Here is a 26,151-nt window from a genome sequence, read left to right on the forward strand (position 1 = left end):
GTTTGATTTGTGAATGTCCAATTACTATTTATGGGAAGAGGACTAACTATTATGTTATGCTTTAATCGTAAGTAATAACATTTCACCTTAGTGTTTTTTTTTTTGAAATTCTACAAAGTAAATCTTACAAGTACAACAAAACTATAGCGGTCTTGTGAAAAGTTTTGGGCTGTTTAAGGATTGCTTTCTTTTTAATCTAGGATGAGATGGCTACTTAATGCTCTATGGTTTCCTATGTTTCTAAAGTTGATATCGCCTTATGATAAAACTCATTTCTTGAAAAAAATATTACACCACATTTCTATTATTTATCGATTTCTAAAACATTTCATTCATTCTCGATCTAATTCTTTCAGCGACTGATAGTGAATGAACTGAAATATAACTTCAAATTTTGGTTTATTTTACTAGTCGAACTGTAGGAGATTTAGATGCTGTTCAAAGGTCGGTGTTTTATCAAATAAACAAACGCCAACTGTTTTCTTAAGCTTTATAATACGAGGGTAATCAAACTAACCTAGGCCGATTAATTAGTATGAAGTTAGTTCAAAAAGATTTCAGGCAACTATCAGTCAGTCGTCGAGAATATATTAAAAACGCAACGTATTTAGGCTAAATGCTTCGAATCTTATGTTCACATTTTACTAATATAACCCTGTTTGAAATCCGCTTGTAAATGTAGGGTTGTGGAAATTGTTGAGTTTCACGGAAATCATGAACTGACCAATGCTAGACTAGAACAACTCAAACAAATTTATTACAAATAACTAATTATTCGATAAGACAATATATCAGTTGGGCACTTTTAATGTTCAGTAGATAGAAATAAATAACTTATTATCTTTGCTTATAATGTTTGTGAATTAAGGCAATATTGAGGTAATAAGCACAGTATGCACATATGCCAATAAGAGACTGATCAATTACAGTCCTAAACATCAATGGGAAGATCCAAGTAAATAATACCAAGTGAATTTAAGTATCTTGTAAATTGTTTATTTATTTTTTTATTATCTCGTCCAGATATTTTTTGTAATGGATAATAAGAAAGCTTTTTGCACAATTTATGTTTACTATAAACTTTATAAAACAAATATAAATGTATGCATACTTATTAACAAATAATACATTATAACTATAAATCCCTGGAGTCCCTCCGGAGGCTACTGCCGGTCCCAAGCCCGGGTAAAGGAGGAGGGCTGGGCATGGAGTTAGCGATCCCATCCCGAAGAAAACTAACTCGCTAAAAAAACGCTAACCAGAAAAAGTTATTCAAACCTTTTAAACTCTGCCTTGGGAGTCAGAAGGTTTTCATTTAGAAAAGTTATGACGCCTTATGATAAAAGCCGAGTTCCTTCGGAAGTTACGAAACCAATGCCCCTTCTGATAACCAGAGCAACCATTTATTTGGGTACATGGAATACTCGTACAATGTGGGAGACATTATAGCTATGAAATTCACCTTTAACAACTAATATTTGTAAAATATGGTAGAGTATTTATTTAGTACACAATTAAAATTCATTTGAATATACTTAATTATACATGATTTGATAGTGAAAGTAGTTGGAAGTTTACAAATTGTTCTTTATCCCATTCTGTTTATCTATAACATACACAACATTGATTACATGCATCTGAACAGGTTTTCTTTTCTATAATTCCAATTTGTTGTGCTTCATAATGCATTTGACATGCTACACAACCATTACAGAAACATAGTTGACAGCAATCTTTGCATCCATCACCCTGAATTATAAAATAAATCAAATAATCAATTCATTCAGTGTATACATACATATATAAAAAAGATAGTATGAAAAGATTAGTTCAGGATCCTATTAAATTTCAACTGAAACCAGTGGTTATCGATGTGATGAAACAGTATTTCATTGTTTATATTGTAGTATTTCCTTCTTGTCTTGGTTAGCTACATCTATATAGAAATCATTCAGAGTTATTCAAAAATGTGCTGATAACAAGAATAACTTGTCGTAAACTATGAAGCTAATGAAAAGATCTGTAATCCAACAATGCATTTATTTCATTTAGTGATATGATTGGATGTGTACTTTGAACAAGGGTCATCGTGTTTTAGGGGTAAATAACTCTTCAGTTGTATCAGACTTTGTGTTCTTGCTTCGCCTTGTAGGAATTGTAATGATTCTTCGTTTATGGTCGTACGTAGTAGGGCGAGGGCGACGTAAGATTTAGTAAATCGTCATATTTTCACACTTCCTAGATAAATCAAAGGAAGCAGTTTAAAGTGAGTGATTAGTTTTTGAACTGTATCCTGCTTTTATTAATCCAATAGATCAGATGTATAAAATTATTTACTAAAATTATGGTATGTGTGAAATCTCTCTGATTAATGTAAATGATGACTAACACCAGTAAGCCTCATCAGTAACTATAAAAAGAAGTTTTTGTTATACCACAACCTTAAATTTTAAAGCAGAATCTGGAATGTCAAACCTATTTTCAGGCAGGAAAAGTGATGCATTGTGCCGACTCAGATTTCTAAGGGGTAAAACATACGCTATAGATGGCCTAATTTTCTATCGAATGAAAGTAAATGTATGAATTAGTTTTTATAAATCTCCGATTTGTTTAGCTAATCAAAACTGTCTTCTCGCTTGTGTAGCCGTTTGGGCTCATATATAGAAAGCCTACATTTCAGTATCAGAATTGGACAGGGAATCACACAATAGATTATTATAGTGTTTTGGACAAATACCTAATATGTATTTGAATCATCAGATCATTAAAAAGAAATGTACATAACAACATACAACATTATAAATTCTTGTTAAAACCTTGAGATGTTCAAGTCAACTTCCAAGCATCATTACTAATCAAAACCGTCAAATAGGAATAAAAGTTTGAATGGTGTTTTTAAGTTGTTTTCCTTATATTCTGTGCAACTCAGATAAAACTTTTCAAGCAGTTGTTTAAAAATTCCGTCGATTTATATAGCCAAGATATCAATAAAAACAATTAGTATTATGTATGATTGGTTGAAAATTACTATATATATATATATATATATATATATATATATATATATATTACTATCATTTAGATCTAAATTATTTGAATAGCTATGCAGTAAAAGTTCATAAACATTTGAATACATAATGTGGGTAAAAAGATTCAACCTCCGCCTTCTCGTGGCGTGGGTGTTGTTCACGAAATTGAGAGGATGAAAAGCGAATTTCCGGCGATTTAACCGGGTTGATGAATACAGAGGATCCACCCAAGGGGGTTGGAAAACCAATAGTGCATATGGGTTCCAAAATCCAAAGGGAACAAAAGGCGTATGAACCAGTTATTGGTCACCGGCTACGATGGGATCGCATCTCCTTACGTTGCTCCACTACCTTGTGTACCATTACTTAGGTCGAAGGCTCCGGGTGTGGCCCCCTAAGAAAACCACCCGCTTCGGTTTGGGCAGCCGGGCAGTATCACAACCCACACAAAAATCAAGTGACTTGTATGGCGCATATGTATTCGGTGTCCCTTTGTACCAATATTTATGTGTTCAACTAAATAAATAAATTTTCTGTTGTTATAGCAAAATCAAACTGGTTTTTTTGTAACTGAGTATCCATCTCGAAATAATTGGAATATAACTCGATCAAATTGCTTAATTATAATTATAATTTTAATCATATTGGTTAAATCAATCAATCATAGATTTAATAAACTATTTATTATTACGTCATAACTACGACAGACCATAGTCTATTAACTTTTATTTACATACTTGGTGAAAAATACTGATTTCGAAAGAGTAGATCACACTAGAATAAACAAGACTAAGCGAAAACTTGAACAGATAAAATGATTATTTTGAAATCTTCAAACACCGATAGTGTAAATCTAGAAATGCGATAGGTACCACAGATATCAGGTCTTGTTATTAAAATTAGTGTGTTAGATAACTTCTCCGTCTCAACCCCGTGGTTTGAATGTTTGTTGTAGGTAAAGAAGAATAAGATCTAATTTGAATTATTATTATTATTATTATATATATTATGATGAAAATTACTCGTAATGCAAGTTGTTAACATATACATTAAAATCTTCTGATGTTTAGCATCTCTATCAAAAAAATTAAGTTAGAGAGTAGTTTATTCTGCGTACTGTCTATAGGAATTTACCAAGTGTCACAGATATTAATTACTTTTCACATATTAGACATGAATTGTAAGTAAGGCATTAAGCTTTAATTGACATGACCAATTTTCAACAATTGATTGAAGTGATTTTCGATTGGGATCATAAACTGATTGATGTTAGACCCCCAGTGAAGACCTGGAAGCACTGGACGGCCGTTTTGTCCTATTGTGGGACTTTTCAGCAGTGCGCACCCGCGACCCCGCTCGCGGGATTCGAACCCAGGGCCCTGAGCCTCATGAGCGAACACTTAACCTACTAGACCACTGGGCCGGCCGGCATACAATGGTGTTAAAGTCTAACCTCAACAAATCCACGAAATTGCGCAACCATCTCCAGTTGTACTGATGTAGATACCTGTCTCTACCCGGCACGAATTAACTCCACTAGTGAGCACATGGTGAAGAGTCCCACGACAGGACAAAACGGCCGTACAGTGCTTCCACGTTTTCAGTAGTGGTCTAACATCAATCGGTTTATGATCTCAATCAAAAACATGATAATCTCCACAACCCTTATACTGAAGTGATTTCCTTCGAATTGTTTTTACCATTTCATGGTAATTAATACAAAATAGTAGTTCTTGTTAAGGATAATATGAATCAATATAAACCTCTTTTAAATGAATGATAAATATAAAACTTAAAAGATTTCATGGGTTTTTGTTTCAGTTTCGTAAATGGGCAATGTTTCCCCATATTCTTTAAAATATAAACTTTATTGAACAATGAAATATCATTTGTTTATTGTATTCAATTTCAAATTTCAAATGATCAACTGTAGTTTAAGTGATTTCATCCAAGTATTTATATAACAAATATATCGTATGAACTGAACTGGATTCGTTATGTATCATTTTTATCAATTTGAGATCATTCTAAATTCTCCTCGATTCTATTAAAACAGACTAGTTAGTATTAGAAACTAATATATTTCAGAAGGTTATCTAATGGTATTTGTTTATTCATATTCATGGTAAACATCAATGTGTTAATGCCAAATTATACAATAAAAATAGAACAGAACTTCGTAAGAATTCACATGATTATTGATTCACTCATGTTTTTACATTCACTTCCAGAAATATAGATTGAATTATTTTAAGGAACAGTCACGTATAATTTTAATAGGACAACAATGATAGAAATAAAATTGTTTAATAATATTTAACAGATAACGGTTGTTTCATCCTAGTGTGGGACACATTGAAAGTAGGCCCAAACGGTCCTTTCAAGGTTCGAACCCACGACCTTCAGGTTTCGTGGCAAGAGCTTAGGATGTAGACCAATGAGCCAGCACATAGTAGTGTCGATGTTAGTGAACCTACTAAGATGATCAATGGGCAACATTGGACGTATTTACAAAATGCATTTTTGTATCTTTAGTCGTCAAGACTACCTCTATCATTACTTTCCATTAAGCAATTAGAAATGTTTCATTTGTATGTTTATTACGTTATAGTACCATATCAACACTTATGTCTGTTTACATTTAATTTTGTAAAGCCCTTCAATTAACTTATTGACAGATAGTATCATTCGAACAGTAACAATTTGTATACCTTTGTATTATTGTTTTCATATCTGTTTGCTTGATCGCGTGTTAGAGCCTACATACAATTCCTCTTACTAGCTTAAATAACAGTTGCTCAAAACGCCCCTTAATTCGCCTGTATTTGTTTGTTCACTCTTTCATATTAGCATTTCTGCTTGAATTCGCTTTGTGTTCTTGTGGATCAATGACTTGCGCTGTTCAACAATAAACTGCAATCGACGTGTCGCATTGCTTTCAGAAATTTATACACCGAATAAAAATTTATTATATAACGGTTATCAGGACGACTGATAAATGAAACCTTAAGAATTGTCTGGAAGATAATCAACTACAATATAACTGTGAGGTTGAAGATTCTCTGAGGTATATTTAATCTTATATATATTCGTAGGTTTGCAAATAATGTACATGATTTATTAGCATGAAAAAATGGAAAATAAGGGTAAACCAATTAATCCCTTTGATAAATTTCGATAATGTAATAAGAAGACAAAGATTATCAGAACTATGTGATATATCAACGCTATACATACCATAAGGCGGCCTGCTTGAGCATCTGGGCTACCTGTTCCTGCCATCTAGATATTTCAACAAGTTATCTATTTATGTTTGTTTTAATATATCATTATGTTTATTAATCGCATAACCTATTCTGCTGCGTTTCTGAAAAGTGTACAACCTTTCGTTGTCAAAGTTACAAAAAAGCTCAAAAAGAGAGAATGTGGTTACTGGCAATATACAACGAAAAGCATGTACATTATTCAGATGTTCGTTTACTGGACTGCCAACATCTAACTGGCGATCACTCAGTATTTATTGCGAGGACCGACCAAGAAGAAAGAAACGGAAACTTGTTGAAATACTTTGTGCTAAGAATTCTATATTGTACCAATAATATAATATTGAATAAAGCTAATAATAATAATAATATACATTACGAACAATCTGATCACATGATATACTTGTTAAGAACATTCATATAAATATATAATTAAAAGGTTAACTAGACTGGAAAAAGGGTAAGAAAAGACAAGGATGATAATAATCAGAGTAATAATAATAATAATAATAATAATAATAATAATAATAATAATAATAATGTGAACATAATTTGAAACCTAATCACTCTGGTTAATAAGTCAATATTACCAAGGTAGGTTTAAGGTTCGCAATTGATTGATCACTGGGTGGTGATCAATGTCATGCTTGTCTAGTCCTTATTAGTGCAAATTGAATACTATCGATCATGTTGCAATGTGGCCACCAGTCTAGGTGACTCGACACTGATAATTTTGATAGTTCTGATAATCTTCATCTTCTTATTACATTAATGAAATTTATCAAAGGGGCAAATTGCTTTAAAATGATGAATAAATTGGTCTGACAATGTATTATTTGGGGATAAAAAAAAGAATACAACATTTAAAAGTACATAGAATAGTTTATTAATTGGGAAAACAAATATTTATTATGTAAATAATGGGAATATAATATAAATCTATTTCTGATCTTATCAACTGAATAATTGAATTACTTTAAATTACTAGTAAATGGACGAGATTCAATGTTTTTTTAATTTTTATTTTTAGTCTCTATTCTTTATACCTAATTATGGTCATAGAGATATAGTTTATGATTTGGCAAATTTATAAATAAAATGATAGAATTATAATAATAATGATCTATTCATAGTTTTTATTGTGACGCCTGATATTTTCATTCAAAATCACATTATAAATCATTTTTATATGGCTAAATGGTAATATCATTTATAATATATTAGGAATATCTGGGCTACCTGTTTCCTCCGATCTAGATATTTCATCAAGTTATGTGTTTTGTTGTTTGTTTTAGCACATCATTATGTCTATTGTGCGCACAATTTATTCAGGCGTGTTTATGAAAAGTTTACAACCTTTCGCTATACGTGATACAAAAAGGTACAATCAGCGACATCATGGTGGCTGGCAATATGCATTGAAACGAATGAACATTAATCAAATGTGGATTACCGAACTCCCTAACATCTAACTGGTCATCATTCAAAATTTATCGTCACAATAGATCAAGGTATAAGAAAAGGAAACTTGTTGAAATACCTTATGCTGAGAATTCTATGTTGTACCAAAAATATAATGTTGAATAAAGCTTCTAATAATAATAAAAAAATTAGTCCCTTTGATAAATTTTGATAATGCAATGAGAAGACGTAGTTTATCAGAATTATGTGATATATTTGTGCAATACACTTCGAACAATCTGATCACGCATATACTTGTTAAGAACATTTATATATGAAAAATTAAAAGGTCAACTAGACAGGTTAAGGGTAAGTCATAACAAAGGAAAAATATTAAAGTACACAAAAACAAATGTGATTACCACTCTGGACAGTAAATCAGTACTACCAGGGTAGGTTAAGTGTAAGCACAAATTGTTTTTGAACACATAAAGGGGGTTTCAATTTTCGTATAGCCAAGGCTTCAATAAACCTTAGTAAACGTCCTTGAAAGCTTTTGTACAACACAACAAATGCTGATTTGATATCAACCTTATTACCCGTCTCAATCAAATGTTTTGCAATGGATGATGATGTCTGTCTATCCTGATTCTACAACCATTTTGGTATATGTTCACCCACCCTTAATTGCAAATCACGATTGCTCCTCCCTATGTACGTGTTTCCACATATACATGTAAATTTATAGACACAATGGGATGTGACACAATCGTTTTTGTGCCGTTTGGTCTTTTGGTGAAACATAGACCTTGTCTTTTCGATAATAACAAGTTGGGCTGCATAAAATGTCCGGTTGGTAGCTAATTTAAGTCTCTGTTTCAACATGAGACTATTTGTGTCACCTCTGAATGGTAACGTAATATAAACTCACTTTTTGGGTGCCAGAAGCGTCATAGGTCTAGTCATATTGCAACCCTTCCAGCGGTTTATGAACTTCAAAGGGTAACCATTATTGATTAACGCATCAGTCAAGAGCTTCATCTCCACTTCAATAGTATCACTAGTACAAATACGGTTGATTCTATTGAATAAGCTCTTTATTAAACCGCGTTTATAATGAATAGGGCAGTGACTATGAAAATTAAGATATTGTCCTGTCCATGTTGGTTTTCTATAAATAGCACGTTTGATGGAACCATCATCTCTCCTACTAGTCAGGATGCAGCCCAACTTGGCTTCTCATAAAACGGATCTTTACCATCCCCACTGTTATCATTGATGGGTGCGTACTACTAGATGACACTCATTGCAACCTCTACTTTATTAGCGTTGAAGGATGCTTCAATGATTCTGGAATCATAGAATGCCCATACTATAAGCACTTATTTGGATAGCATTACTGGCACTCTTAGTGTTTATGGGCTTTTACTACTTCATGATCGATACCCATCCCGATACTAATCTTTTCTATACAGCTTGTGTTCAGTAGGTTTCACTTATTCAGAGAACCCCCAGGTTGTAGCTTTTCATTTCCGCAGCTACTTTTATGGTTCTCCCGGTCTCCCATATTGTGCGGACATTCTTATATTAGTTGTGGCTCTGGTTATCAGAAGGGGCCTCGGTCTCGTTTTTTCCGAAGGATTGAGATGGTGGAGAAGATTTGTAACTCACTTAAGCTTCTGAAGAATTCCCGCTCTCACCATGAGGCCTCATAACTCTTCTATGTGAAAAATTCTTTATAGAGTGATATTAATTGCATAATTATCGTTAGTATTCAAGATTTAGTGGTCGACTAATTCAATGAAAAATAGGTATTTCATGTTACATGAGTACATGCTCCATAATGCTAGTCAACCGGGTACGTTCATTTGTTACATTTCTAAATTGACTCGCAATGAGGTAAAATAAACTTCAAGTACTTAGGAAACTTCACGCATTATTCCTTTAATAATGACAATGACTGAAATTTACCCTTAAAATCCTTAATGGCTATAATTTGTTGATAAACGTTTGTATGATCTATAAATAAGTAACAAATAAACTGAGGCTTCAGTTTGGTATTATCATTGTTATCAATAATACAAATAGTTGAGAAATAGAAAATTACATGTTTGAACGTGAATATTTTTTGCTGTCTTGGCACCATATTCTATGTACATTTTAATGTTATTTCTCGTGATATTTTCTAGCAAATGACAAATGAGTGTGATTATTTTAATATGGCCATGATTTTTAAATCGTTCATTATAAATAGATTAAAATGACTTAATGATCTTTCCGATAAATTAAGCGATAATTGTGTGTATTGAGAGTTTCAAGTTAAACATCATAAGATTCATAATCTTGATTACAAGAACTTATAGAACTCCATAATTAAGTACATTAGACTGATTAGAACTGTAGAGAGTATCTTATAAGAAACAGTTCGGATGTGGATATAACCATATAGGTGAGGTTGCATTTTAATGTAACTTTTCAGTTTTAACAGTGCTCACTTTTAATAATCCTATAGAAAAACTTATAATAGAATACTAATATTAACTATTTAGAGTGTTGTATTAATGGAGAAACATCTACTATGTTATAATGAACCTGGAATAATATCTCATGAAATGTTCGCACGTTCTGACGAACTTTGCATACAAGACGTTTGAGAACTAATTTTTCTATAGTTTGCTCAAAGTTGTTTCTAGAGTTAATCAAGTTTTCATCGATGGAATGTCTAAAAATATCCGAATGTTAGAGTCAGATTTCTGTCTATTAATGGGATTCTACTGGTTAGTTGATATGTGCACATTATACATGATTTAGAAACTGGGCATAATCGTCCAGACGTATTTGTTGTTCATTACATGACTCAGAGGCAAAACGATTGAAATTCATACGGACGTGTTTCCGTTCCAGAAATACTACGATTTTATGTTTAAAACTAGGTTATGAATTATTATGATCACATAAAGACTGATATCGGTAATTTATTCTTAATTTAAGTAACCCCTCTTAACTGACTAGAATATGCTTTGCAAGGTTACTTTTGGGAATTTCTCAAATCCAGTAGTTCAAAAAAGTATCATCTAATACAGAGAATGCGTAATTACATAAATATTAAACATTTGGTTCATTTTATAAAACGTTTTAGGATAAGTAACTTTGTGAAGTTTAGAAAAACTAGTCGATAATGTTTGATATCTTCAAACAATACGGAAATTCAAGGGTGGTGATTCGTCAAAGATAAAGCTACGTTTTGCCAAATCAATCTAAAAATCTAAAGAAGACTCTTCTATCAATTTATTAAGATAATGCTAAATTGAAAACTACTTGTCAGATTGTAGTAAAAATTAGAGATCATTTATTTATTCATTTGAACACATAAATATTGGTACAAGGAGGCACCAGATATATATGCGCCACACAAAACAATGAGAATGGGAAGAGAAAAAAAGGAAGGTAAGGAGCGCAAAAGAGAAAACAGAACAATAACGACCAGATTGGCGTAAAGTAGTGTAATAATAATAGGGGCGACGGAAAGGTATAATCAGAAGAAGTCTTTCAGTTAAGAAAGATACAACCACATTTTACGAAGAAAGTAAAAGAACGTTACAGCAGGATCGCCACTGGCTTCTATTCTGAGCCATATCTGATAACGTCTCTAGCCACTGTGTAGCACCATCTCTCGGACCCCAACCAGGGAGTCGTGAAGGACCGACAGAAACCACTCCTTTCCAGCTTTCTTTCATACCACGACACCATGTCATGCACTGACCACCTCTCCGCTTCTTTCAACCAGTCCCAGAGTCGACAAATAATGCACGACGTGGAATTCTCTGGGACGACATTCGGAGAACATGTCCAAGCCACCGAAGTCGGTGTTTCAAGATGGTGACATCGATTGCATTATCATCTCTGTACTCGAACACACGATGTCGAACCTCTGCATTACTGACATGATGTTGCCACTGGATGTCAGCAATCCTTCGGAGACAACGATGATCGAACACAGAGAGTCTTCTAACATCCTCAACTCGGAGAGACCAGGTTTCACAAGCATAGAGCAAAACTGCTCTCACCGACGCGTTTTAGACCCGACCTTTTACAGCCAGACTAACATCCCGAAGGCGCCAAAGGTGGCCCAGATTGGCATAAGTCGCTCTGGCTTCCACTATTCGTGCATTGATCTCATCACTCACACTCCCACCAGCATTTATGCAGCTACCCAGATACACGAACTTCTCAACTACTTCTATCTGCTCACCATCCAGGGTGAGTACAGGATTGGAATCCTGCCAGTCTTGTAGAAGTACTTTGCACTTCGAGGGTGCAAAGCACATACCATACCTACGGACATTAATTGCCAACTGATTAAGTGCGGATTGCATGGCTTGGGCATTATCGCACAGTAAGACAATATCGTCCGCATACTCAAGGTCGAGAAGTCTTTCTCCAGGCAACAGATCCGCACCACCATTACTTACATCCATCAGAGCTGTTTCCAGAATGTCATCGATGGCAACGTTGAAGAGGAATGGTGAGATTGGGCAACCCTGCCTAACCCCACTGCTCGAATGGAACAATAGAGAAAGATGGTTGTATGCCCTCACTCTGCCTGAGGTGTTTTTATATAGGGCCTTTAGGATGTTAATAAACTTCTCAGGCACACCCTTCTTCAATAGACAATCCCAGAGAACAGTCCTGTCCAACGAATCGAAGGCAGCCCTGATGTCAAGAAACACTACGATTGTTGGCCTTTGATAAGTATGACGGTGTTCTTACATTTGGCGGAGGGTGAAGTTATGATCAACACATCCCCGACCAGATCGACAACCAGCCTGCTGCTCGCGAGTTAATCATTCTCGGGTTTTGAAAAACCTATGAAGTAGGACGGAAGCCAATAGCTTGGACGCAATCGGAAGTAGACTTATCCCCCGATAGTTGTTACAGGAACAACGTGAACCCTTTTTAAAGATAGGAACAACTATCGACTCATTCCATGACGTTGGTACACTCTAGCTCCTTAGTCAGAAAGTCACCACCATCTTTAAAAAGAGCCGGAGGTAAGTCATCTGGGCCAGGTGATTTTTAGTGCTTCAAGAGTTGGAGTTCCTTGCGGGCTTCCGTCTCATTTGGTGGATCAGTCGCCACCGGCCATGGAGGGCAGGACAGTCTGACCGATGTTGCCGGAGCAGCAGGCCAGTTGAACCGCCCTTCGAAGAATTCTGCTATCGTCACAGACGTCGATGGATGTTAATGATTGGCATCCCGTCACCCTCATAGATTGTTTCGCTCACACCAGACTTCTTACTGCCAGTGGCTCGGATGAGTTGGAAGAGCTTCCGGTAGTTACCAGATGCAGCTGCTGCTTCCAGCTCATTAGCACGCTTCGACCACCAGGCTTCTCGGTCCTTACGCAAGCTTTGCCCAATTTCCTTACGTAACATCCTTCGTTTATGGTCAAACTCACGGTCACCCGGAGTAGACCGACGGGCTTCAATGAGTTGTAAGGAACCAGAAGAAACCCAGTGCTTATAAGCGGGACGTTTCGCGAACCCACAACTGACTGTACCCGCCATTTTCATGGCGTCATGCAATTGCAACCAATGCTCATCTATACTTTTCGGTGGAGTGGTAGCTAGTTTAGAGGCTAGCTCGGTTCGATACTTACTTGCAACAGAAGTTGCAACCAGCTTGCTAATATCAATCCGTTGATGGCGGTCACTTCGTTGGCCACTGAAAAGTAAGGCAAGATTGGCGCAGACCAAGGCATGGTCAGAGTCCAGATAGGTACTCCAAAAGGAGCGGCAGTCTTGTACACAACCACGCCAGCGGTAGCTGATCGCGATGTGATCAATCTGAGTCCTGGCTTAAGATGCAGAGGGAGGACGCCAGGTGGCACATCGGCGATGACTGTGCCGAAAGTTAGTGCTAGCCAGAAACAGGTTGTGGTCTGTGTACAGTTGCAGTAGACTATCCCCCTCATCTGTCCTGAGACCAACAAGTCCCCATCGGCCACCTAAACGACTCTCTTCTGTGCCTAGACGCCCGACCTGAGCATTCAAGTCTCCGGCTAGTACTACAATATCTGTCGAACGCACTTTCTGGAGAAGAATAGTTAACTGGTGGTAAAACTCATCCTTGATTGCATCCGGACTGCAATCTGTCGGGGCATAGGCGGAGATGACGAAAAGACATAGTTTCTCACGCCGATTTCTTCTCACTTTGATGGAACTTTCCAATCTAACAGCACATAACCGACTGTTAATGGGGATCCGATCGACTAGTGCTGCCTCAGCTCTAGCGCTTAGTGCGACACCAACGCCAGCAAGACTAGACGAAGATGCCACAGGGTCCCCGGATAAGCGCACGTAAAACAAGCTTTTGAAGTGACAGATGTAGAGCGAATTTGTAGTACTTCACCAGAGTCTTGAATACGGGTCTCGGATAGACAGCAGACATCGATATTAAGACTTTCCAAGGACATAGCCAGCCCTATCTGTTGTCTGACCTGTATGAGTATGCGAACGTTGAAGGCAGCCAGTTTGAATGGTGCACGTGGTTTCAAAAAAACTGCTTCAGTATTCGTATTTGGTGGTAACATACAATTTTCAACCAGTCAGTGACTCGAGAACATTTAGATAGAACCGAGTTTACACCATAAGCGAGCTGCTGTATAAGTCGAAAAATAAGGATACACAAAGTGAGAATAAAAGAGAGTGAATAAGTGACGTGGTAAATAATAATAATAATAATAATAATAATAATAATAATAATAATAATAATGGGAATTGTTTGACTGTAAATCGAAGCGTGAATAGAATGTTCAGTAGATATCGTCGTTATCATTTTATTTGTGTGTGGGCTGTGATACTGCCCGGGTGTCTAGACTGAAGCAGGTGGTTTTCTTAGGGGGTCACACCACGAGCCTTTGACCTAAAGGTCTGATCCACAAGGTAGTGGAGCACCGTGAGGAGATGCAGTCCCATCGTAGCCGGTGACCAACGATTGGTTCATACACCATTTGTTCCCACAGGATACTGGAGCCCATGTGCACCATTGGTTTGGGATCCAGTTAGAGCGCCGGACATTCGCTTTTCGTCCTCTCATTTTCGTAAACAACACCCCCGCCACGAGAAGGCAGTGAGTAGGACTTCCCTGGCAGAGGCTGTATACGCGTGGCCGTGTGAGAGTATTTCGAGAGGGAGGGCGGGCCTACCCTACTCTCGGCCATACCAGGGCATTGGAGGCAGAGATCATTTACTGATTAATGTCATAAAAATTCATAGATATTTTAAAATTATTGCCCATAATCTAACAGCTTACCTGCTTATATGCAGCAGGTTATATCTACCACACAAGGCGAACTTTTTCAAAACGCACTTCCGAATATTATTTTGTCTGGCTCTCCAAAGAATTACAGAAGTCACTGAAAAGCTCAATCTTAGAGCATCTAGTCAATTCTGAACACTCTGCTTCACCAGAAGCCTCCTTCAAAATCACACATACAGTCAGGAGAGTTGGTTCAGTAAGAATGTAAATGAAAAACTTATGTACAGCAAAGACTATGGTTATTCACCAGTTCAACCCTAACGTTTATGTACAAAAACAGGATGTTCAGTCCTTCATTGTTTTCTGATCCCAACCTCTCTATCTTTCGTAATCTATAGTTTTTTTAATTTTGTCACTTACACTATTTTCCAATTATTTTCACAGCTAATAATTAACGAATACCACAACTTTTAATTATTTTGTAGAATAGCTATCAAGTGGACAATTATCTTCACCTTACCACTTTTTCAATGGCCAACTGTTACGTAACTCACGTTCAATACCTGATTTTCAATTCCTGACAAAGTACCACTTCAATGAGTTTATAGGTATCAACGCCAAGGTTGGACTTGATAATTCCAAATAAGTTGAGCATTAAGTAGAAAGTGAGTAATCAACAAATTTTTGTTATATCCCAGAGTAAATTTACTCTTAAGAAGCGGCTTACATTAAGTCACAAAACGTCAGAAATATAATGTTTCTGCTCATTGGGATATAACAAGAATTTATTTATTGTTATACCGCTTCAAGTCTTTGAAATGATTAGTATCCTTCCATCTTGCTATAGAACACTATTTTAGTAAATAAAATCAACTATAAATACGACTATACAGCCTAATGAAATCGTAGAGAAAATTTTCTACGATGTATTGCCTTCTTTCTTCTTCAATGACAATTTAACTACTAATAAGTAGTATACTTTTTAGATTGGTAAGAATTCGTTTGCTAGATCAAGCATTCTGTTGTTGTTGTAGTCTTCAAAACCTTTTTCATCCAAGTCCCTAGAAGCTAGGAAAACCAAGAAAAGTTTTACCCAGTCAGCGTTGAATGGAATCTTTGCAGAAATACCTAAAAAAAGTTGAATCACGTGCCATAGCTTTGATGGGATGCTGATCTATATTGCTACTATATTCCATGAATATTCGAAGCCAAAGGTCGCGTGTGGTTTTATAAATACCCACATTTTTAAGTACTTAAATTAACCTTAGAATAAAACTTTAACTCACAATTTGTGCCTTCTCTCTGGTGTTTCAGTTGTCGTGTAGAAGTAGCTGGGGATATCTCAACCTTCTAAAAGGACAGTTTAGGCGTGGCAATAGCAAAACTTATCATCCATGACTTAACAAGTATTTTTTAAGTAACTAATAATGAAGGATTATTAAGTTATACATTTTATGTTATGTAGTGTTGGAAGAAAAAACTAAAGATGTGTTAAACCCTTATACTTTTACAGGTAGTTTTCTCTAAGCATTCTAATTATGAAACGCATCATTTTATGAAGCTTAGATTTATTCCAATGACTATAAAATTCATAATAAACAATTAATTGAAATAACGAGAGTATAAACTAACAATGAAAGGTTTATATGTAAGCCGTAAATTATTTTATCCGGTTATTACAGTTACAATATTTTTGAGCTAATAAGATTTTAACTAACTGAATGGTTGACAGTTTTGATATTAAATTCTCTTTCACTAACAAAAATTCCATTCATTTTGATGCACACTCATGTAGGTCTTTAAACAAAGATGAAACAGATATCTAGTGTTCGATGGTTTTCAGTTACTCACTCACTAGCTGATGACAGTTTATAGTGAAAACGATTTTCAATTAAGTTTAGTTTCAATAGTTGAAATCATGAGTCAATTGAAGTTAGACCACAATAGAAAACCTGAAAGCACTGGACGGCCGTCTCGTCCTATCGTGGGACTCCTCAGTGGTGGTCTAGTGGTTAAGTGCTCGCGCACGGAACCAGTAGGTCCTGGGTTCGAATCTCGCGGGGAGGCGGGGTCGCGGATGCGTACTGCTGAGGAGTCCCACAATAGGACGAAACGGCCGCCCAGTGCTTCTAGGTTTTTCATGGTGGTCTAGCTTCAACTGACTCATGATCTTAACCATTGAAGTTGAAATAAAATAATTAATTTTGAAATGACTAATATGTAAACCTGAGTGAGTTTATGCATTACATAAAGTTGTAAGAATAATGATCAAAATAATTATAGGAGATGACAATCAATCTGCATACCTCTATTCCGTAAGTTGTTCGCATTTTCATTCTCAATCCTACTAATCCACACCATGGTAAACATGGATAACACGTTTTTTCATTCATTGCTTTTGTCAGTTGATTTAATAGACAGAAGTAACAACATACCGCAAAACAACCTGTAAATTATTATTATTAAATATTACTGTAAATATATATTGTGTATATAAAGCGAGAAAGAATTAATATTATTTTGTAAAAGTAAAGTACCGATTTTGGATAATACAAACGAATCTAATGTTACATGTTACTTCATAATCACAATCTAATCTTAACTGACTTTTAACACTTGGCAATAAAACATAGCTCCACATAGCTTTACATTATGTAGTTCTGTCGTGTGCCGTTCAGTGATTCAATCAGGATATTAATCATAGATCAATAGACATGTCATGTATTTTATATTAATGATACATAATTGTTTAAATTTCTTGTTAAGTAACTATTGTGCATCGTGTAGGCGCAATCAATGAATAATGTATCACACTAATTAATTTATTAGTTATAGTAGGGATCGGAATAGAAGAAAATGTATCAGCAATTAAGCTACTCCATGTACGTGTTTACATAAACAAATTATGTAATCATGTTTAGATACATTGTTAATAAAAATGGCTTTCGATGAACTGACATGTTAGTTTAATGTTTACCAAGTTGTTTATATTGATTCATTCTAAATTAGACCTTAATGGAATATGTGGCAAATGCTGAGAGTAAATTTGAAATGTCTCAGCCTTTTTGTTAACCAATGAGTACATAAATCGTTAAAATTGGGAATATGTCTCTAAACGATTCAGTGAATATAGTATTATTGCTTGACTTATTAAATTTTTAGGGTTTGTAGTAAGTTTCAATGGGTTTTCGATTACAAGCAATTAATCAGTCAAAAGACGATTACCTTCTGTTTGGGTCATTTAACAAGATATAAGTATATAAGTAGTTTTATCTAGGATTTCCTAAAGCATATTGTTATGTCCCGACAAGAATAATGAATGGTAGCTTTTGGAATCTATTGATGGACCAATACTAAACGTTTATTTCTATTGTATAGCTATTAAGCAACTAAGCTATGAATATTCATATTCTTCTTATCATAAGCTTTATTTTGACCCATAAACTATTATTATACGTTTTACCATTCTTGAGTTATATCCAGCATATTAATTACTACCTCCCTCATTCACAGTCACATCTGGCTAATTCTTGTGCAAATGTTATTTCATATTTTATTGATACGTTGTGGCCTGTTTGATTGGTATATAAACTCAGTATGTTTGAAATATAATGATTCATATTGTAGAGACTGAGACTGGTGTTCTGTACTTAACTGGTTGTGCTAGGCGGAAAGCAGGACCAATCAGAACTCTAGGCTGCTCGCACGTGTTTTAAGCGTCCTTGGTCTGATCGATAATTCACTGCCCTCTAATCGGCAGTCACAAGTTATAACACATATAATGTGTTTATTCACGAACTCCATAGAAAAGTAGACAATCTGAGATCATATTCTGAGACCCTCTGTCAATTAAATCTTTCATTCTTTCAAACAACTTACATCTAACAAAGATAATTATTATTTAATGAGCTAGTAATTATATTATTTGGTCATGAGTTAATGGTTATCAAAAGTAAAAGAAACAGACTTTTATTACATTAAGGTTCGTATCATGTAATGAACCTACAAATAGAATATTGTTCATGAAACAATTAATAATCAGAATGGCTTTTGTGGAGATTTTAAAAATTTCACTGGTTGAAATCATGAGTCAATTGAAGCTAGACCACCATGGAAAACCTGGAAGAACTCGGCGGCCGTTACGTCCTAGTGTGGGACTCCTCAGCAGTGCGCATCCACGATCCCGCCCCCACGAGATTCGAACCCAGGACCTATCAGTCTCGCGCCAGGCGTTTAACCAACTAGACCAGAGTGATAGGTCCCGGGTTAGAATCTCGCGGGGGCGGGATCGTGGATGCGCACTGCTGAGTTCAGTTAATAATCGTTCAATTAACTAATACCTTTTGTAAATTATGCATAGATCATTATCAGAATTAGTCAATTATTATTATTTAGCAAATTAAATTATCAAATCATTTATAAAAATCACAGACGCAACAATTTGGTCATCTTATTTTTTCTTCAAAATTCCATTGATTTCACATCTAATACTAAGTGTACTAATCACTAATATTGCTGATGGATTTTTATCTATGAAAAGAAATCAGACCTGGCAGTCGAAACCCAACATGTTCAATGTTTACATCTCTAAATGTGACACTAGAGAATCTAGGTTTGAAATTTACAAGTGGATCAACTTCCTGTAAATTGAAAATATTCTTAACTGATAAATGTTGGCCGACTATTTCTAATTAATTGAAATAAAAACAAAGCTATTACCACTTTAGTCATGTATTAGAACTAGTGTAGAACGGCATAATTTCCTATTCTAACCCCCTGATTTAAATACACATGTGTCATGAGATGTTTACATCCGATAGAATATAAATCTATTTTTATATCATTACATCAGAAGCTAATCATCAGAATTAAAACATGAATGAAAATTTTAGTTAAACTAACCCCAATCCCTATTTTTACAACAATAACAAATCCCACTAGTCCATTGTCGATGAGGTGGAGGTACCAGAGTGAGATTACGTGGTGGTACTGATTTTCCAGGTTGATCAAGTATAGTTCCAACTTCTTTTTTAGATTGCATCTTTATTATATTCCAGTAGGACTATATTTAATGTTCGATTAAGCGTCTTTATTATGAAAACTGAACAGAATCAATAATGTAAAAACTTATCGTTAGAAAATTTAAAAACAAACCTGATATCACTCGATTTGGTAAATAATCTGAATGGGTTTGTTTTAGAATAGAACAAATAGACAATTATACAAACGTAACACATAACTGTCGAGACAAAAAATGAGGGTGATTAAATGAGCAAGTTAATAAAGTTAGATCATTTGTAAAATTTAACTGATAAAATTAATTGATTTGACAGAGAAATCACTTTGTAATTTTAACTAAACTTGTCAATGAAATAACTACAAGTTCATTATTGTAACTGGATTAAAACACCATCAATTTATAAGATTATAAAGTTTATCATAGAAAAGAAGGATCTAAAAAATGAGCTCACCTACTTTTTAATTGTAACTTAACTTGTTTAATCAATGTTACATTATTAAAAATTAAATACAGAGAAGTATAAATCATAACTCACTATCGAAATATTTATGCCATCATGAGATCATATTGAAATAAGACTAAATCGAAATTAATGTGAAGTAATACAAAGTCATTATAGAGCAACCGGGAATATGCATTATATCGTAAAGTTTAAACGCTTGTATTCAAACCTCTTCTGTATGATGAACTTGATATAATTAACTACGCTAATTTCATGAAATCAACACATATGTGGAAACACCGAAGTTCTCTTAAAAATATACTTCCTGGATTCTAGCTCTCAAGAATCATTTTATGGCTTCTCATCAATGACTAATCATTGTCTTTATATATATGTGGCTAATAGAAATATAATCGGAAAGTAGCCTGAACGAACAATTGAAGTTGACATACATTCGCTTCGTCATTTCCAGAGTATAATCATCATAGTTAAAAAATTTGACATATAAAATGCACATTTTGTTGGGTTAACTTACATTTGTTGGAAAGCGATTTCATATATGAATTTCAGAAAGGCAAAAGTCACTTAATCCACTCAAATTCAGAATCAGTGTTATGAATGATACTGAACGAAGGGATTCTCAGTTAGAATAAACTAGCGGAAAAGATATTTTTAACTCTGGTTATGAAGCAAGTAAAAGTTAGTTTTAGTGATAAATAGTGGATGTCAGTATTTCAATGAAAAAATCTTCATGAGTTCGATACGCCTTAGATAGTGTCTACATTTAAATGGTCAATTAATGAAAATGCTCTCCTAATTTTGGTTTAGAATGTAAGAAAACTAGTGTTGTTTGTTGACAAAATATAAGTATTCTGAAGTATAAGTATCATGAAGTGATTAGATTTATAGCCAATATATTAGAATTATCGTTTACTGTGTATATTTTTGATCTTAGAATATCAGGAGTTTTCCGATAACCAAGGTAGTGAGTTGAATCAATTTACAGATAGTTGTTATGCATACATTTGAAGCAATCTAAATCATTATCCGTGTGTTTGAAATGCAAGCGTTTGTTAGTGAGGAATTAATACAGACGATTACGTGAGCGCGTAAGAAACATTAATTAGAAAATGACGATTGGTGATTACGGTAAACTGGTATCATATATCTTAATAAATACATATTTCATCGACTATGAATAGAACACATCGTTCCGAACAATAACCAAATTAATTACTGATATGGTTTTGTGGGAATTTTCGTGTAACCTGAACACCACGTCTCACTAAAAATTGATTTCATTGTTAACCAGAAAGTAATGAACAGTGGTTTCAATCCAGTGCCACAAACATACACTCACGTTTCTATACTCACTGGAACATGGGATGCTCAGAGTTCATAGCGAACAAGGCACCTCTGAGACGGACAACAGAATATGGATGGCATCAGATGATTATTATGACATCAAAATCTAGTTGAAGTCGGAAATGTTGACCTTAGGATCACAACTGTTTGCCTCAACGAGATAGTGAGACTTCACTGTAGACAGTCAGATTTTCTGTGTGGTCATGAGTGAGCACTAACTAAGAATGTCGGATCAGAACAAAGTATCTAGCCAGTCATTCATTTGGTGTCATTATATTATAACAACTGTCCTCATATGAAATAAATTCCCACAAACCAACTAACCAAAAATTGATTGCCGAACCATGTGTTAGAATGATTTACATGGATAAGTATGACATACATAATTTTCCTTGAATCTTCAGTACTATGATATCGTTTTCAATTACTGAAGTAAATGTTAATCCCAAAATATTTACTTGTCATTTTGATTGAGTTATTGACTGATAAAACACTGCAGTGACTGGTGAGAGGTTGGCGAATTGATAGTGTTTTCTACAAGGTCAGGTTTTTAGTTTCGACTACATAGATATACGTGGCCCTTGTATTCGGAAGTATGGGGAATGCTTTTTTAATAACTTCGTGCCTGATGTGATTTCTTTGAATATTTAGTTGACTAAATGCAACTTGAATTCCAGTGTCTACGAAGACTGCTAGTGACTTAATGATCATATGTAAAATAATTAAACACTTTTATTTTCACGGTTTTGTATTTTCTCGGTTTTAGCATTCAGAACTAAAGTTGACTGGTTAATAGTAACTTCATTCCTGATGAACAATTTAGTGGTTATCTGAACTCAATAGATTAGCTGACGTTTGAAGTGAAAGATATTGATTACCGGTCCAAGTGTGAACACGAACTCTAACCCACGTTTATCTATCTGATGAGTCACGAAGCATCGATTGTGCCTGACTATTGTTAACCACAATCCTAAGATTTGCTGAACCATTTTTCTTCTTCTTCTTTACAAGACATTTCACGCCGAACAGGAGAGATTGTTTTTATTGTACCTCATATTGATAATAAGTAGTTCGTTTCATAATTCCCTTATACCACAAATATTAAGCTTTACTGGGAGAAAGTGGTGTTTTGGTACATAGTTTCCTGAATGGCGTAATTTCGCAAATATTATTTGATTCGGTAGCAAGAGAATGCTGAAGATGACTTGGAACGCTGTATATATGAGACAAATATTCTTAGTCCACTAAAACCATGGTCAACTGGTATGTTTCAGAAAATACTAGTAAAAATAAATTTATTTGAGAAAATCGAACTTCTTATCCTAACAGCTGTTCAAAGTTTATATCCAACAGTAGATCATTTACAATCAAATTCCGAATTCTTCTTTAGCGTCCACGTCTTGGACTTCGCCTACTGTTTGGTCTCCTCTTGCCTATCAATGAAAGAAGATATTGTTTAGTAGGAATACTAGTAGATTTTGTACTGTGCGCAAACACAAAAAGTGGCAATGTTTTCTTTTATGCTGCTGAGTTAAAAAACACCAAGGATCTCTTAGTTCAAACGTGCACTGTGATTTAGATTTTGTCACGTTGATGACTGCTTTAGTTAACTTGCTAACTCTTGTTCACTGATTGTCTCTATCCTGATTTGACACATTGGACAAACAATTTTTAATTAAATTCTTTTTAAAATACAACACGTCACAGTGAACTAACTTTCCCTCTTGTTTATATGCGTAGGACAGTTTCATAGTCAGACAATATCGTTATTTATGGTTTGGAGAACAGTGTCAAAATTACTAACATCACATATATAGTCGATGTTCAAGAATTTCTGAATAAAATAGGTGGTAAGTTATGTGACAGATTTTTAAAGGTAGATTACATAGACTTAACAAATCTAATAAATTCACACTTATTATTACGTACAAATCAGGTAAGAACCCGTACTTCATAACTTCTCATCTCTCAATTGCTGAGAATCTCAATTCATGTAGTATGCTTATTAAACTTGATATTGTGAGGAAGAGATTTCATTTCCTATCACAGAGTTTATATCGATAATCTCAGATGAACTAACGAATAAGGATTTCATTGAGATAGAACTGTCTTGGTCCTTTGTAATAATGATATGTTAATCGATTTAAATATTATGTGAAATATATGTCTATGTCGTCTGGTAAAAAAGTTTACCGTGTAAGTGTTCATATAACAAATTTATGTTTACCTAGCTAGTGTTACAATATACTCTGACGTGTTAATTAATACATAATTAACAAAATACGTGTTAAAAACTACAATAATAGGTCGGTATGAAGAAACTAACCGCAACAGCAACAACATGTGTCATTACGGCGTGGTGATTGCGACAGCCCTCGATTTGGGTGTGGGGATGCACCCCTACTGGTAGGCGTTCCACTCCGACTAGGATTTCCTGGTTGCTGTCGAATAACTTGGTCTTTCTGTGGCATATTATAAAAGTTTACTTTTATATAAACTTTTATATACTTGGACGTCGAGTGCACGAACTAATTATCCAATCAAAGATGTTTCCAACCAATTTATCAAGCTGGGCGATGTACTTTACAAGTATTCATTTATTTGTGAACAAATTTCCATAAAATTGTTAGCTTTTGTCCTTGATAGGTTACTTTTCACATAGTGAAGGGTACTTAATGACCAAAACTCTTGGAGTACCAATTGTAAGTACATCCGATCATATGACAACATCATTAGTGCAGGTGAACCATCCAGGAAAACAACTGCTTTATATAGTAACATTGCCTTGATTATTTCAATTCAAAAGCAAATAAATAGGTCAAGAAAAACCCATAAATAAAGCCGTGTTTTCTCAAATATACCTACTTAAAAAATCTAGATGGAGTGGTGGATTTATGGTTAAAGAATCCGGATTTCAACCATTAGGTGACAGGTTAGGACTCCACTTCACCTACTTCAGTCTGAGATATCGAGTAGTGGTCGAGCTCCGTAGCTTCCCGGAAACCCAAACCAGTTAGCAAGATGAATTTAAGAGATATTTTGGTCGAGTAAGTGAACTGAAGTCAATCATAAATAGAAGTAGGATAAACAAAAGCAGTGATAGGAACTACAAGAGAGTTGTACTGATTAGTCAGAGTAATCAGTTAAATGAAGGAGTTAAATTTCTGTCAATTAGGAAGAGGGAGATCGGTGAGTCTTTCGTTAACACACCTGAACAAACGTTTTCAGAGTTTGTTACTATTAGGAATCCATAGAAAGTTATGTCACTTTCAGTTACAAATCATTGCCTTTGCTTGAGAGAAACAACACACAGACCCTAAATTTACATCTCACATGTTGATATTTGCTTTACCACCGTCGACTACTTTACGTTTTAATTTCGCCTTGTTCATTGTTTCCAAAGGTCGCGTAAAAAATGTGTGTGCAGAAGTAATATAGGTATCATTGACAAGGTTTGACTTGATAATTTCAAATAAATTGAGCATTGGGTAGATTGTTGATATTATAAACAATGGTATGTTTGTCATGCCCCAGTGAGTAGAAAATTAACTTTCCGACGCTTCATGGCTCGGTATAAGCCACATCTTCTGAGAACATAAATAAACAGATTAAATGAACATAAATTTAAGTAGTACAAAGGGGTTGAGAGAAAATACTTAGTTCAATCAAAAACAGGTCTGGTCAAGTCAATGTCATATCACTGCAATCTGGGTGATTTTTTTGGGACATGCCTGTCTGTTTGTGTTAGGGTGGGTGTGAAAGACATGTCATTTGCGTTGTGCATAAATAATTTACAGTAAAAATGCCTTATTTAGAGGAATCGATAAGTCATTAGCAAAAGACCAGTTTTCTTTCTATTCCTCATATGTATCAAGACGAAAGTCAAATAAAAATGGAAAAAGCCATACAATTAGTTCACTGTTTCTATAGTATTAAATGCAAAACCTATCAAACTACTGAAGCTTCATGAAATTCGAGTAGCTTGAGTTTGGTTATTCTTTGAGTACATTGAGTGGTTTCAAGGTGTTTACCTAATGTCTCATGTCAATCGGATCCCGATAAATCTCACTACTGAATGCCTATCGCATGTTTCCTGGAACATGGTAGAAGAGTCTAAGTTAGATCCAACCTTTTACTCTGCTAATGAAACTGCTGTAGTAAATAAGAACTTAATGAAATAAAATAAATTTCTGCTGTCTTACTAAAACCGTTATTTTCGCTCATTTCGTCATGGTAAGGTTGTTGATTAATAGTACGTAGCTCAGTACATAAAACTTAATAACTCAGAGTATCATTTATAAAGTCATGTTTTGAAAGGGCTTAAACGTATTTATGCTTAAAACTTTAGATTGTATTCTGTTTAATACATTT

At 34.8% G+C, this 26,151-nt stretch overlaps 1 protein-coding gene across 1 annotated transcript; it reads right to left on the reverse strand.

Moving 5' to 3' along the window:
- Positions 1-1,487: 1,487 nt before the first annotated feature.
- MS3_00007437 (uncharacterized protein) lies at positions 1,488-24,404 on the reverse strand. The gene is made up of 4 exons (XM_051215715.1): positions 24,107-24,404; positions 19,856-20,054; positions 17,260-17,399; positions 1,488-1,749 (listed from the first exon to the last, which is right to left on the reverse strand). Exons 2-4 carry the CDS (start codon positions 19,992-19,994, stop codon positions 1,603-1,605), a joined length of 426 nt encoding a protein of 141 aa, XP_051066246.1. The 5' UTR covers positions 19,995-20,054; positions 24,107-24,404; the 3' UTR covers positions 1,488-1,602.
- Between the last annotated feature and the right edge of the window lie 1,747 nt (positions 24,405-26,151).

This window comes from Schistosoma haematobium, chromosome 4 (genome assembly GCF_000699445.3).
Source record: "Schistosoma haematobium chromosome 4, whole genome shotgun sequence".
NCBI lineage: Eukaryota > Metazoa > Platyhelminthes > Trematoda > Strigeidida > Schistosomatidae > Schistosoma > Schistosoma haematobium.